This window comes from Oncorhynchus nerka, linkage group LG19 (assembly GCF_034236695.1).
Source record: "Oncorhynchus nerka isolate Pitt River linkage group LG19, Oner_Uvic_2.0, whole genome shotgun sequence".
In the NCBI taxonomy this organism is placed as follows: Eukaryota; Metazoa; Chordata; class Actinopteri; order Salmoniformes; family Salmonidae; genus Oncorhynchus; species Oncorhynchus nerka.
In genome coordinates this window covers 27931012-27943480 of record NC_088414.1, presented here as the reverse complement: position 1 = coordinate 27943480, position 12469 = coordinate 27931012, and the positions used below count along the sequence as shown (strand labels likewise).

The following is a 12469-nucleotide window of genomic DNA, read 5'->3' as shown; positions in this document are numbered from 1 at the left end:
CTCCACCCACGGATGGACTCATGGTCAAATGGTTAGGGCCAGTCAACTGTACTTTCAACAGATGCTAGACTGTTCACCATTGGGCTAAAGAACAGAGACTCAAATGATTGTCTATTTCGTTGTTAGCCTAGTAGTAGAGTCCTCTAGAAAACTTTACCTATACGCTAGAATGCACTCATGTTAATCTCTCTTGAAAACTATAAATATCAAGCCATTTATTTTAATATTTGCTTCGTCGGCTATTATCTGTTATGTGGTATTCAAACATTTTCAGCGTGGAGCCCTTTTTTTTTTCCACCAGAATTTCAATCATATTTTTTCCCCCCAATAATTTCTTGCAATCCCACCCCAAATCAAATGACACAGCCTTAAAATCTGTAAATTTAGATTTTTACGTGCACAAATAACCTTAAATTCATTGCATTTATATCTCTTATCAAAATGAAAAGACACCAATTAAATACATAAAATTGTATCTTTCAAATTGTCTTTCTGAAAAACGTTGTACAGTGCCTTCAGAAATAATTCATACCCCTTGAATTATTACACATTTTGTTATAGCCTGAAATCAAAATACATTAAATATATTTTTTCTCACCCATCTACGCACAAAAAGTCAAAACATTTTTCTTTTAACTTTTGCAAATTGATTGAAAATTAAATATGGAAATATCACATTTACATAAGTATTCACACCACTATTCAATATTTTGTAGAAGAACCTTTGGCAGCTCTGAGTATTTCTGGGTAAGTCTCTAAGAGCTTTCCACACCTGGATTGTGCAACATTTGCCCATTCTTCAAGCTCTATAAAATTGGTTATTGATCATTGCTAGACATCCATTTTCAGGTCACGCCATAGATTTTCAAGTAGGCCACTCGTGAACATTCACTGTCTTCTTGTTAAGCAACTCGTGTAGATTTGGCCTTGTGTTGTAGGTTATCATCCTGCTAAAATGTTAATTAATCTCCCAATGTCTGGTGGAAAGTAGACAGAACCAGGTTTTCCTCTAGGATTTTTCTCTGTACTTAACTCCATTCTTTTTTTTTTTTATCCTGAAACTCCCCAGTCCTTAACAATTACAAGCATACCCATAACATGATGCAGCCCCCCCTTTGCTTGAAAATATGGAGAGTAGTACTCAGTAATGTATTGTATTTTCCCCAAATATAACAATGTGTTTATGACAAAAAGTTAATTGTTTTGCAACAGGATCCATGTTGTAGACCAGTGGCCAGTGACAAAAATATACATTTAATTAATTTGAATTTCATGCTGTAATAAAAACAAAATGTGTTATTCTAAAAATGATTACATAAAAAATGTTTATCATCAATCTTCACAGAATACCCCATAATGACAAAGTGAAAACAGGTTTTTAGACATTTTTGCAAATGCATTAAACAGAAATACCTTATTTACATAAGTATTCAGACCCTTTGCTATGATAATCTGTTTCCAATGATCATCCTTGACATGTTTCTACAACTGTGGTAAATTCAATTGATTGGGCATAATTTGGAAAGGCACACACCTGTAATACGGTCCTACAGTTGACAGTGAATGTCAGAGCAAAAAACAATCCATGAAGTCAAAGGAATTGTCCATAGAGCTCCGAGACAGGATTGTGTCGAGGGGAAGGGTACCAAAAAATGTCTGCATGTCACGGGTGTCGTCGGATGAAGGATAAGAACAAGGCGCAGCGTACTTTGAGTTCCACATAATTTATTAACAAAGTGAATCTTTAGAAAAGACAAAAGAATACAACAACTGAACAGCTTCGTTGTGCAAAACTACCTGCACACAAACAAAGACAAGATCCCACACAGGAGGGAAAAGGGCTGCCTAAGTATGATCCCCAATCAGAGACAACGATAGACAGCTGCCTCTGATTGGGAACCACACTCGGCCAGAAACAAAGAAATAAAAAACATAGAATGCCCACCCAAATCACACCCTGACCTAACCCAAATAGAGACATAAAAAGGCTCTTTAAGGGCGTGACACTGCAGCATTGAAGGTCCACAAGAATATAGTAGCCTTCATCATTCTTGAATGGAAGATGTTTGGAACCACCAAGACTCTTCCTAGAGCTGGCCGCCCGACCAAACTGAGCAATTGGTGGAGAAGGGCCTTGGTCAGGGAGGTGACCGAGAACCTGATAGTCACTGTGACAGAGCTCCAGAGTTCCTCTGTGGAGATAGGAGCACCTTACCAGAAGGACAACCATCTCTGCAGCACTCCACCAATCAGGCTTTTATTGTAGAGTAGCCAGACGGAAGCCACTCCTCAGTAAAAGGGACATGACAGCCCACTTGGAGTCAGCCAAAAGCACCTAAAGGACTCTCAGACCATGAGAAACAAGATTTTCTGGTTTGAGGAAACAAAGATTGAACTCTTTGGCCTGAATGCCAAAAGTCACGCCTGGAGGAAAGTGACTGGGTGACTAGTCAAGATCGAGGGAAAGATGAAATGAGCAAAGTACAGAAAGGTCCTTGATGAAAACCTGCTTTAGAGCGCTCAGGACCTCAGACTGGGGAGAAAGTTCACCTTCCAACAGGACAACGACCCTAAGCACACAGCCAAGACAATGCAGGAGTGGCTTCAGACAAGTCTCAGTGTCCCAGCCAGAGTCCGGACTTGAATAGCTGTGCATCGACGCTCCCCATACAACCTGACAGAGATTGAGAGGACCTGCAGAGCGGAATGGGAGAAACTCCCCAAATACAGGTGTGCCAAGCTTGTAGTGCCATACCCAAGAAGACTCGAGGCTGTAATTGCTGCCAAAGGTGCTTCAACAAAGTACTGAGTAAAGGGTCTGAATACTTACGTAAATGTGATATTTCAGTTGTACATTTTTCATAAATTTACACAAAAAAATTATTAAGCATTTTTTGCTTTGTCATTATGGGGTATTGTGTGTAGATAAATAATTTAATATATTTTAGAATAAGGCTGTAATGTAACAAATTGTGGAAAAGGCCAAGGGATCGGAATACTTTCCGAATGAACTTTTCTATACAGTTGAAGTCGGAAGTTTACATACACCTTAGCCAAATACATTTAAGCTCCGTTTTTCCTGACATTTAATCGTAGTAAAAAATTCCCTGTCTTAGGTCAGTTAGGATCACCACTTTATTTTAAGAATGTGAAATGTCAGAATAATAGTAGAGAGTATGATTTATTTCAGCTTTTATTTCTTTCATCACGTTCCCAGGGGGTCAGAAGTTTACATACACTCAATTAGTGTTTGGTAGTATTGCCTTTAAATTGTTTAACTTGGGTCAAACGTTTCGGGTAGCCTTCCACAAGCTTCCCATAATAAGTTGTGTGAATTTTGGCCCATTCCTCCTGACAAAGCTGGTGTAACTGTGTCCGGTTTGTAGGCCTCCTTGCTCGCACACGCTTTTTCAGTTCTGCCCACAAATTTTCTATGGGATTGAGGTCAGGGCTTTGTGATGGCCACTCCAATACCTTGACCTTGTTGTCCTTAAGCCATTTTGCCACAACTTTGGAAGTATGCTTGGGGTCATTGTCCATTTGGAAGACCATTTGCGACCAAGCTTTAACTGATGTCTTGAGATGTCGCTTCAATATATCCACATCATTTTCCTACCTCATGATGCCATCTGCAGCAAAGCACCCCCACAACATGATGCTGCCACTCCCGTGCTTTTCTAGCTTTTTTGTGTACTTTTTGAATTATGTGTGTATTGTTATCGTATTGCTAGATATTACTGCACTGTTAGAACTAGAAGCACAAGTATTTCATAGCACCTGCGATAACGTGTACACCACCAGTACACTTTGATGGTTTTTGATTCTTCTGGGAACAGCAGTTGCAGTTTGTCACCCTCCTCACTCATTCTTCATGGAAGGCTGTTGTCACTCCCATTTCATGCATCTCTCTCTATCGTTCCTTGACGCATCTTATTGAATATCCTTGCCCCCCCCCAATTAGTTCCAGAGATGTTTTGAGTGTGCAGGGGGGATTGAAATAAACATGACTCAATCTACACCGTAAATACTTGGCACTGTTGAGTATCCCTTGGTTGTAGTGGCATTTAAATCTCATTCTCCCACCCCCTTCGTTCCATCGCCTCAGTTCATGTCTTGTTCACTGCTCCAGGAACCTTCCTTTCCATCCATCCAGCTCTCCCTCCCCCACCACAGACCCATAATGCCCCATTGCAGGGATGTGTGTCTATCGTGACGGACTGTTCTGGAATCCTGGCAGAAACAGAGGTCTACACCCTTGGACTCCAGCCAGGTGTTTGGGTTACTCATACTGTACTCCGACAGTCCAGCAGCCCTTAAACACAGACACCATCTGCCCCCCCAAGCGGACTCACTCTGCAAGTCACCACATTCCTGCGCTCTGACTCTCAGAAGGAGGCTGGTGGGAGGACGGCTCAGAGGACTATAGGAGGACGGCTCAATATAATGGCTTGAATGGAATAAATGGAATGGTGTCCAACATGTGGTTTCCATATGTTTGATGTGTTTGAGACTCTTCCATTTATTCCATTCCAGCCATTACAATGAGCTCCTCCCACTTGCCTCCACTGCTGCCTCACACGCAGATGTAGTATCTTAATTTGAGCCAGTTTGCGTCAGCAGGAAAATAATCATGCGGCAACAGGAAATTTTAATTTTTAATTACAAACTTTAAAAGCCTTTTTATACCTTAAATACACTACACATGAGCATTTCCTGTAGTGCAGGAACATTCTCAGCAACAAAAGAGGTGTCAAATTAAGCTCCTACATCTGTACAACATTCAGCAGACACTGACTTGGGAGTCCAAGGCAAGCTAATGAGCAGCTGTTCCATAGCATTGTTGATAAGAGGGCACATCATAACATTATAATTACAGAACCATAACAACATTTCAAGCAGACCCCTGGCTCTAGCTAGCTTATATAAATCAATCAGTAAGTCATGAATCCATGTTAAAATGAGAGACCATCTGTCTATGACTACGGGATGTGAAAATATAGACATATGTCAATGCCCCTCCTCTGGGCTCCCCTGTGCTTTGATCATGGTTCTACTGCTCTGTCCCCCTGAATGAGGCTGTTTTTATGGTCTGTATGAAACGGCATTCCCTCTACAGGCCCCAGCCGAGCGATGTGGGTTAAAGGGCCATGATGGAAAACACTCCCCCAGCTCTCTCTGGAGTGTTGTGCCCTATCTCGTTGCATTGTGGGGCAGATAAAGCCGCTCTAACTGGGAGTCTGTCTGTATGTGGAGCTCTAGGGGGCTGCAGATACTGGGTGTAGCTTTACATTCTTCCGACTTTGGGAATGTTGCTTAGATAAAGCTGTTCTAATTGTCAATGATATTCATGAATATCAAAACTGTCATGATTTTGATAAAGAACCATTGATCTAAATACATCAGTCAAGGTACATTCTTAGAAAAAAAAGTGCTATCTAGAGCCTAAAAAGGTTATTTGGCTGTCCCCATAGGAGAACCCTTTGAAGAACCCTTTTTGGTTCCAGATAGAAACCTTTTGGTTCCAGGTAGAATCTTTTCCACAGAGGGTTCTACATGGAATCCAAAATGGTTCTATCTAGAACCAAAATGGGTTCTAACTGTAACCTGAAAGGGTTCTCCTTTGGGGACAGTGGAAGAACCCTTTTGGAACCATTTTTTCGAAGAGTGTAGTGGTCACTGGTCAGATGGCCGTACTGGTATGTAAAGAGAAGTGACCTTGTTTGTAAAGGTGCAGTTCTTTATGCCTTTGAATAAATCCGTTGCACAAACATTTGTCCAGCCATTGTGGGAAGTTAGTCTCTGTTGCTCTCTTTTAGTTCTCTCTTTCCTTTGTGCCCCCCCCCTCTATGTTTCATTGAGGCAAATGTTAACATTGAGACAGCATCTGGTTCTAATTAAACAGTCCCCTCCCCCTTCTGCTGTCTCCCCCATCATGACTCCTTCTAGTTCCTTCTACCCTCTTAGCATCTCTCTCTCTCTCTCTTCCTGTGGCTCCCTCCCCACGTCCTCCATCTCTCCCCACTCTTTCTCTCTCTCTCTCTCTTCCTGTGGCTCCCTCCCCACGTCCTCCATCGCTCCCCACTCTTTGCTCCCGTCTCTTTCTTCTGGTTTGCCCTCTTACTGTGTCTGCTTTCGGCATCATGAAGTGCGAGGATTGTATCTGGGGTCTTTCTGTTCTCCTGGCTCTCTGTTTAGGATGGGCACAGGGCCAGAGCCAGAGCCAACCAGGGACTAACTACACCAGGTAGGGAATCTGGGTGTATGAGGTTGTTGGTGTGTGTGTAATGTCTGTTTGCAAGAGGCTTTACAGTGATGGCTCCATTTGGGCAATATCTACAAGGATGAACTTTACATTATTTATATGGTTCACAATATACCATAGTCGTTTCTAGAGAGTGCACAGAGTACTTCTGTTAGTGTGCCATGTTCAGATTTCACGCAGTGTGCTTGGAACTCTCTATCTGAGCTTCCTGCATGTGTATATTTGCTTGGGGGTATGGCAGTGTTGTTGTGGTTGTGACTGACTGGTCCATGATGTTGATGTGGTTGAGCTCCCCCAGATGTTAATGCTTTGGGGTCTGTCTGTATGTGCCTGTGTGGGGTTGGATCAGGACTGCCCTGACTGGACACCTAAGGCTCTCATCAGCTGGCCTCTCTCTCTGCTGGGGTTCTGCATGAGCTCCGATAATGTGAACTTTCTCAATGAGCTCCAGATTCAGTCTGTGTTGGCTAGAACCCTGGAAAAGTGATTTGGTCCTCAGATTGGAATAATGGTAATTGACTGATTTTCTTAACAAGAGGCCAATGAGAACAACGTTTGTTTCGTTTCTTGTTGAGAATGTCTTTATTTAGCTTTTTTGACACTCCATAAAAGGGATGACATGTTTTGCTTCAGCCCAGTTGACAAGACCCAGCTGTTAGAAGTGCACCCAGCAGCTCTGTCTTCTGTCAGACAAGTCTCCAATGTGTCTGTCCCCATGACTTTCTGTGAAGCCTCTGGCATAAAATAATATATTTATCCATGAAAGTATTCTGGCAATAGGCTAGCTTTGGGATTTTTCCGTTGTATAAAGCAAGCTTTGTGTTATTTTGAAAAGGAGTTTGAATTACATATTGGAGCAGACTTGGACCTCCCGGGGTTAGAAACTGGGACAAGCAGAAGGGAGAAATTAAAGCACACATTTAAGGGGAGGTCTCCTTGAGGAAGCTCCAGTCAAGGACACCATAACCCCCACTATCTTTGTCCAGTCCCCATCCTGTCTATACCCCCCCCCCACACACACACACACTCCCAACTCTCATGAAACCAGTGTGCCAAGGGGAAGCATTATCATTGGGGTGTCTCAGGGATTTAGAGATTTTCTGTTGAGGAAGTGAGTCACAATACTTGTACGTCAGGATGTGTGTGTGTGTGTGTGTATGTGTGTGTGTGTGTGTGTGTGTGTGTGTGTGTGTGTGTGTGTGTGTGTGTGTGTGTGTGTGCGTGCGTGCGTGCGTGCGTGCGTGCGTGCGTGCGTGCGTGCGTGCGTGCGTGTACATGCACAAGCACAAGAGTCACAAACTCAAGGTTAATGTATTATATACAGCATATGATAAACGCTGGCTAATGCTTACCACAACACTGGGTTCCCACCCTGCTCTCTCTCAGGCCTGTGTTTCACTGTGGAGGAGACATGGCTGCAGACTCAGGCTTTGTGGGCAGTGAAGGATTTCCAAGCTACTACAAACCCAACAGCAAATGTACCTGGCGTATTACGGTGAGTCACTAACCCTGCACTACATATCACTCCTCTATTACTCTGAATGTTGCCTACAGACTGACTTAAAACCTTTTCTGCCCTCTCTCTGAACTCCAGGTCCCAGAAGGCAATGTGGTCATGCTCTCCTTCCGCATCTTCGACATGGAGGCCGACGCCATGTGTCGTTATGATTACCTGGATGTGTACAATGGCCACTCCAACATGGTGCAGAAACTGGGGAGGTTCTGTGGAACGTTCAGGCCGGGTACTCTCATCTCCACCACCAACACCATGATGCTGGAGATGGTGTCTGACTCTGAGACTGGAGGGAGGGGCTTCCTTGCTTACTTCAATGGAGGAAAACCACATGTGGATGGTGAGCTTTACAGTATAACTTGGGCTCTTTTCTAAGGAACAACACATTTCTAATTTCCCATGTCCATTAGCTCACTGTAACAAAGGATAATACCAATGTCAAATCCTGTATTCACTTGATTATTTATTGATCTGTTTATGAATAATTTCAGATCACCAATTCTGTGGAGGCAAGATGACAAAAGCCCAGGGTGAAGTAAAAACACCTAACTGGCCTGAGAAGAATTACCCAGCTGGCATCAGCTGCTCCTGGCTCGTCACAGTAGAGCCTGACCAGGTCATTCCTTACCCACGATGCTCAGATTTTCATGCTCCTTATTCTGCATGGATTTCTGCAAATTATGCTGTCATTGTGTTGCACAAACCACAGAACCGAATGCATAAATATATTGGAGATTCAAGTGACGTTCAAGTGACGTTCATAGTGAGTAACAGTGAGTTGTCATTCTGTTTCTTTCTGTCTGTGGGTTAGGTGATTGAGGTGAAGTTTGATAAGTTTGATTTGGAGTCAGACAGTTACTGCCGCTTTGACTATGTTGCCTTCTTCAACGGTGGAGAGAAAGATGACTCTCGACGCATTGGAAAATACTGTGGAGACGTCAGCCCCCAGTGAGTGGTACAAGAATGTACTCTGTTTGTGTGTTTGTCTGACTTCCTGTGTTTACGCTAATATTTATCTGTGGTCTAAGTCTGGGATGATATACAGATGTTGGATCTTAATTTGATCACCCTGTCTCAGGAGAACTTTCCTTCAATGCAGTGAATTTGAGGTTTAAAAAGGCTCCTGAAGTTTATAATTTACCCTTTGAAATTTCAGACTTGATTTTAACTTAATTAAGAAAAATGTATCAACCCCTACAAAAAATGTTTATTAATTTGAATCCACATAATAATTCACCTTTCCTGTTATTGCAGGATTCTTTTCCTGCTGTAGAAACTGGCTTAATTTAAGATCCTACACCAGTATTGTCTGTTTGTTTTGTCACTTCCTTTAGCTGCGAGCATACATCTCACTGTCCTCCACTCTGATCCAATCCTCCCTCTGTATCACTCTCCGCCCACAGAACCATTGTGACCAATGGGAACGTGCTCCTTGTGCAGTTTGTGTCTGACCTCAGCGTGACATCCGATGGCTTCATGGCCAGTTACACCAGCGTCCCCCGTGGATCCAGAACCCCCACAGTAGACAACACAGGATCAGGACCTCGTATAGAGTCAGTCCCCAGGAGGCCTGCAGTCAAACCCATCCTACCCGAGAGAACAGTCATCACAACCACCACCACCAAGCCACCCACTACAGACAGATACCAGGCCCCCTCAACCCCACAGCCCAAGGAGCCCACTGTCAAACCAAAACCAGTCAAACCAGTCAGGACCCGCCCACCAAATAAGCCAGGCTCAGACAGGACCAGAGTGACTAGACCAGATGGAAAGAGGCCAGGTAAGAGAAGCTGAAGCACTGGTTTAGCAAGAGCTGAGTTTATATAGACATAAGTCTGTGTGTTTGTGTGACCTATGTGTGTTTGTATTTTCTAGTTCCCATGAACCCACTGTGTGCAAAGGCATGTAAGAGGGATGGAAACATCAAGAGCAGTTTCTGTGCCAGTGAATTTGGTGAGTTCCACTAGACGGCAGCATAATTGCCAAATAAAAAATAGATTTTGTTTGATTATTGGATCGAGAGAGTTAGAAGAGAGAGAGAATGCTGAAAGGGCAGTGGGTCAGATTTAAACTCATGCTGGCAGCAGTACATGGAACATGTGCTCCAGCAGGAGTAGCTTAGACCCCTAGACCACTCCAGACTGCTGGATAGAAGAAAAAAAATCAAGCTTAACAATCTGTACCATCATTACACAGCAATTCTGAGTTCACAGCAAGTTCCCTGTATTTCTTAGGCAATTAAACACAGCAGTCACACCATATACAGTACATTAACACAGCTACACCATTGCACATCTAATCCATCTATCTCTCTCTTTCAGTGATCACGGGTAAGGTGACAGCGCTGACCCCTGGTCCTCAGGGCAGTGTCTATATCAGTGTGTCTGTCATCAAGGCCTACAAGGCTGGCCGGCTGACTATCACCCAGGCTGGAGAGAACATGTCTGTCAAACTGGTGTCAGCCTGCAAGAAGTGTCCTGTCATCCGCAGAGGTACCCTATTTGTCTTCCCAGTCAATCTGACTAGCATGTACAATATTTTGCACGCACAAATGCATACATACTGCTGACTTTCAATTCTGTTGTGTCATCATAGACAGTATTGCCGGAATGCCTAGTACATTTATTTCTAATCTATTTCTCAGGAATGCCCTACATCTTGATGGGCCATGTGGATGAGGATGGGCGTGGCACAATGGCTCCTGGGGCTTTCACTGCCCTATACAAGGCCCCATATCACAAACTGCTGACCAATATCAACAACCAACCATGCTAACCTCATACCCCAGTCCACCAATCAGGGGCCAGGAAATCCAGACTCATGCATAGATGCCTTGACAACCAAGGTTATGGTGCCAAAAAATGATCTTTATCCCTGAGAAGTCCTTACCGAAACGGAATGGTCTTGTTTTTTCACTTAATGTTTGATGACGCTAATTTAATTTCTGAAAACTCCTTTCATGGGTGTCACTGCTTCAGATTAAATGACAAGCATCACACAGCAACAGTTTTACCCACCTCATAATAGGGCTATATATGGTATTATTTTTGTAGTTTTATACACATGCAAATGTCAGGCCTTAAATGTGTAATTTATGTTTCTAAATAAAGGATTTATAACACATGGTGTTGGTTGTAGATATTTATTACATTGACTTTATATTATTTACAGCAACACAATGATGGTATGCCACCTAGTGGTCAGATTTACAATAGCGTAGACCTTCCAATGACACAAAACAGGTGCCACCACCCTCTCAAAGCATTAGTATACACAGTTGCTTGCTACAATTCACAGTCATTTAGGACTAGATTCAATCAGATCAAGCGTTAACTGAAAATAGACACCTGCAAAGATGCGGTAAAGAGGTCAATGGAATGCAGACAGTGGGGGACAGAAGAAGGACCCGGAATTGGCGCACATTAAACAGATCTGATCACACAAAGTGGATATTCGTATAGATTGAAATATACTTATAAACAATAGTCTAATGTAGGCTAATATTGCTAGGGGGGTAATAAAGAGATTCAGGATCTTTCTCCCATGCGTTTCCATAGCAATTCTATTGTTTTGGTCAAGTTCCAAGACCTCTTTACCGCATCTATAACGGATGTTCTGGCTGTGTTTTAGGAGGAACGGCATTGGAGCCTTCAAATCGGTGAGCAGATAATGTAATAATGTAGAATGGCGCCGGAGGAGTTGGCTGCCGTTTTACGGGCTCCTAACCAATTGTGTGTGTTTTTTCCACGTTATTTGTAACTTATTTTGTACGTAATGTTTCTGCCAACCGTTTCTTATGACCGAAAAGAGCTTCTGGATATCAGAACAGCGATTACTCACCTCGTACTTGACGAAGATTTTTTCTTTAGCGAGTTGGACGCAAAGGATTTACTTCAGACACCGGACAAGGCCCAAATCCCTGTCATTCACATAAAGAAGAGACGAAGATATAGGGGTCGTAGGCCGGGGTGCCTTATAAGAATCCGCGGGGATTGGGTAACCCGCCTCCAACATCAGTCCTATTAGCCAACATGTAATCATTGCATAATAAACTGGATGAGCTCCGATCCGTGCATCGGCAAAAGATTGAACAACTACCTCCGGTAACACAAGGGGTGGCGGTCTGTGTCTATTTATAAATAACAGCTGGTGCACAAAATCTACTATTAAGGAAGTCTCGCCTGAGGTAGAGTATCTCATGATAAGCTGTAGACCACACTATTTACCAAGAGAGTTTTCATCTATATTTTTTGTAGCTGTCTATTTACCACCACAAACCCATGCTGGCACTAAGACCGCACTCAACGAGCTGTATAAGGTCATAAGCAAACAAGAAAATGCTCATCCAGTGGGGGCGCTCTGTGTCCGGGGACTTTAATGCAGAGAAACTTAAATCCGTTTCACCTTATTTCTACCAGCATGTTAAATGTGCAACCAGAGGGGAAAAAACACTCTAGACCACCTATACTCCACAAACAGAGATGCGTACAAAGCTCTCCCTTACCCTTCATTTGGCAAATCTGACCGTAACGCTATCCTCCTCATTCCTGCATACAATCAAAAACTAAAGCAGGAAGTACCAGTGATTTGCTCAATACGGAAATGGTCAGATGACGCAGATGCTAAGCTCCAGGACTGTTTTGCTAGCACAGACTGGAATATGTTCTGGGATTCTTCCGATGGCATTGAGCAGT

General features: G+C 43.1%; 1 protein-coding gene across 1 annotated transcript; it reads left to right on the top strand.

The window, feature by feature from the left end:
* The first annotated feature begins 5978 nt into the window (after positions 1–5978).
* LOC115101290 (procollagen C-endopeptidase enhancer 2-like) lies at positions 5979–10898 on the top strand. Its single transcript, XM_029620657.2, has 9 exons — positions 5979–6244; positions 7649–7757; positions 7857–8115; positions 8267–8391; positions 8587–8723; positions 9179–9555; positions 9651–9728; positions 10097–10267; positions 10420–10898. The coding sequence occupies exons 1-9, from the start codon at positions 6141–6143 to the stop codon at positions 10548–10550; spliced, it is 1491 nt and encodes a 496-aa protein (XP_029476517.2). The 5' UTR covers positions 5979–6140; the 3' UTR covers positions 10551–10898.
* Positions 10899–12469: the final 1571 nt, after the last annotated feature.

Excerpts from the sequence above, each read along its gene's own strand:
- LOC115101290 (XM_029620657.2), top strand. The coding sequence starts at position 6,141 with ATGAAGTGCGAGGATTGTATCTGGGGTCTTTCTGTTCTCCTGGCTCTC. Across the intron at positions 8,116-8,266 it reads AGGAAAACCACATGTGGATG|ATCACCAATTCTGTGGAGGC; the intron begins GTGAGCTTTACA and ends GAATAATTTCAG. Across the intron at positions 9,729-10,096 it reads TTTCTGTGCCAGTGAATTTG|TGATCACGGGTAAGGTGACA; the intron begins GTGAGTTCCACT and ends TCTCTCTTTCAG.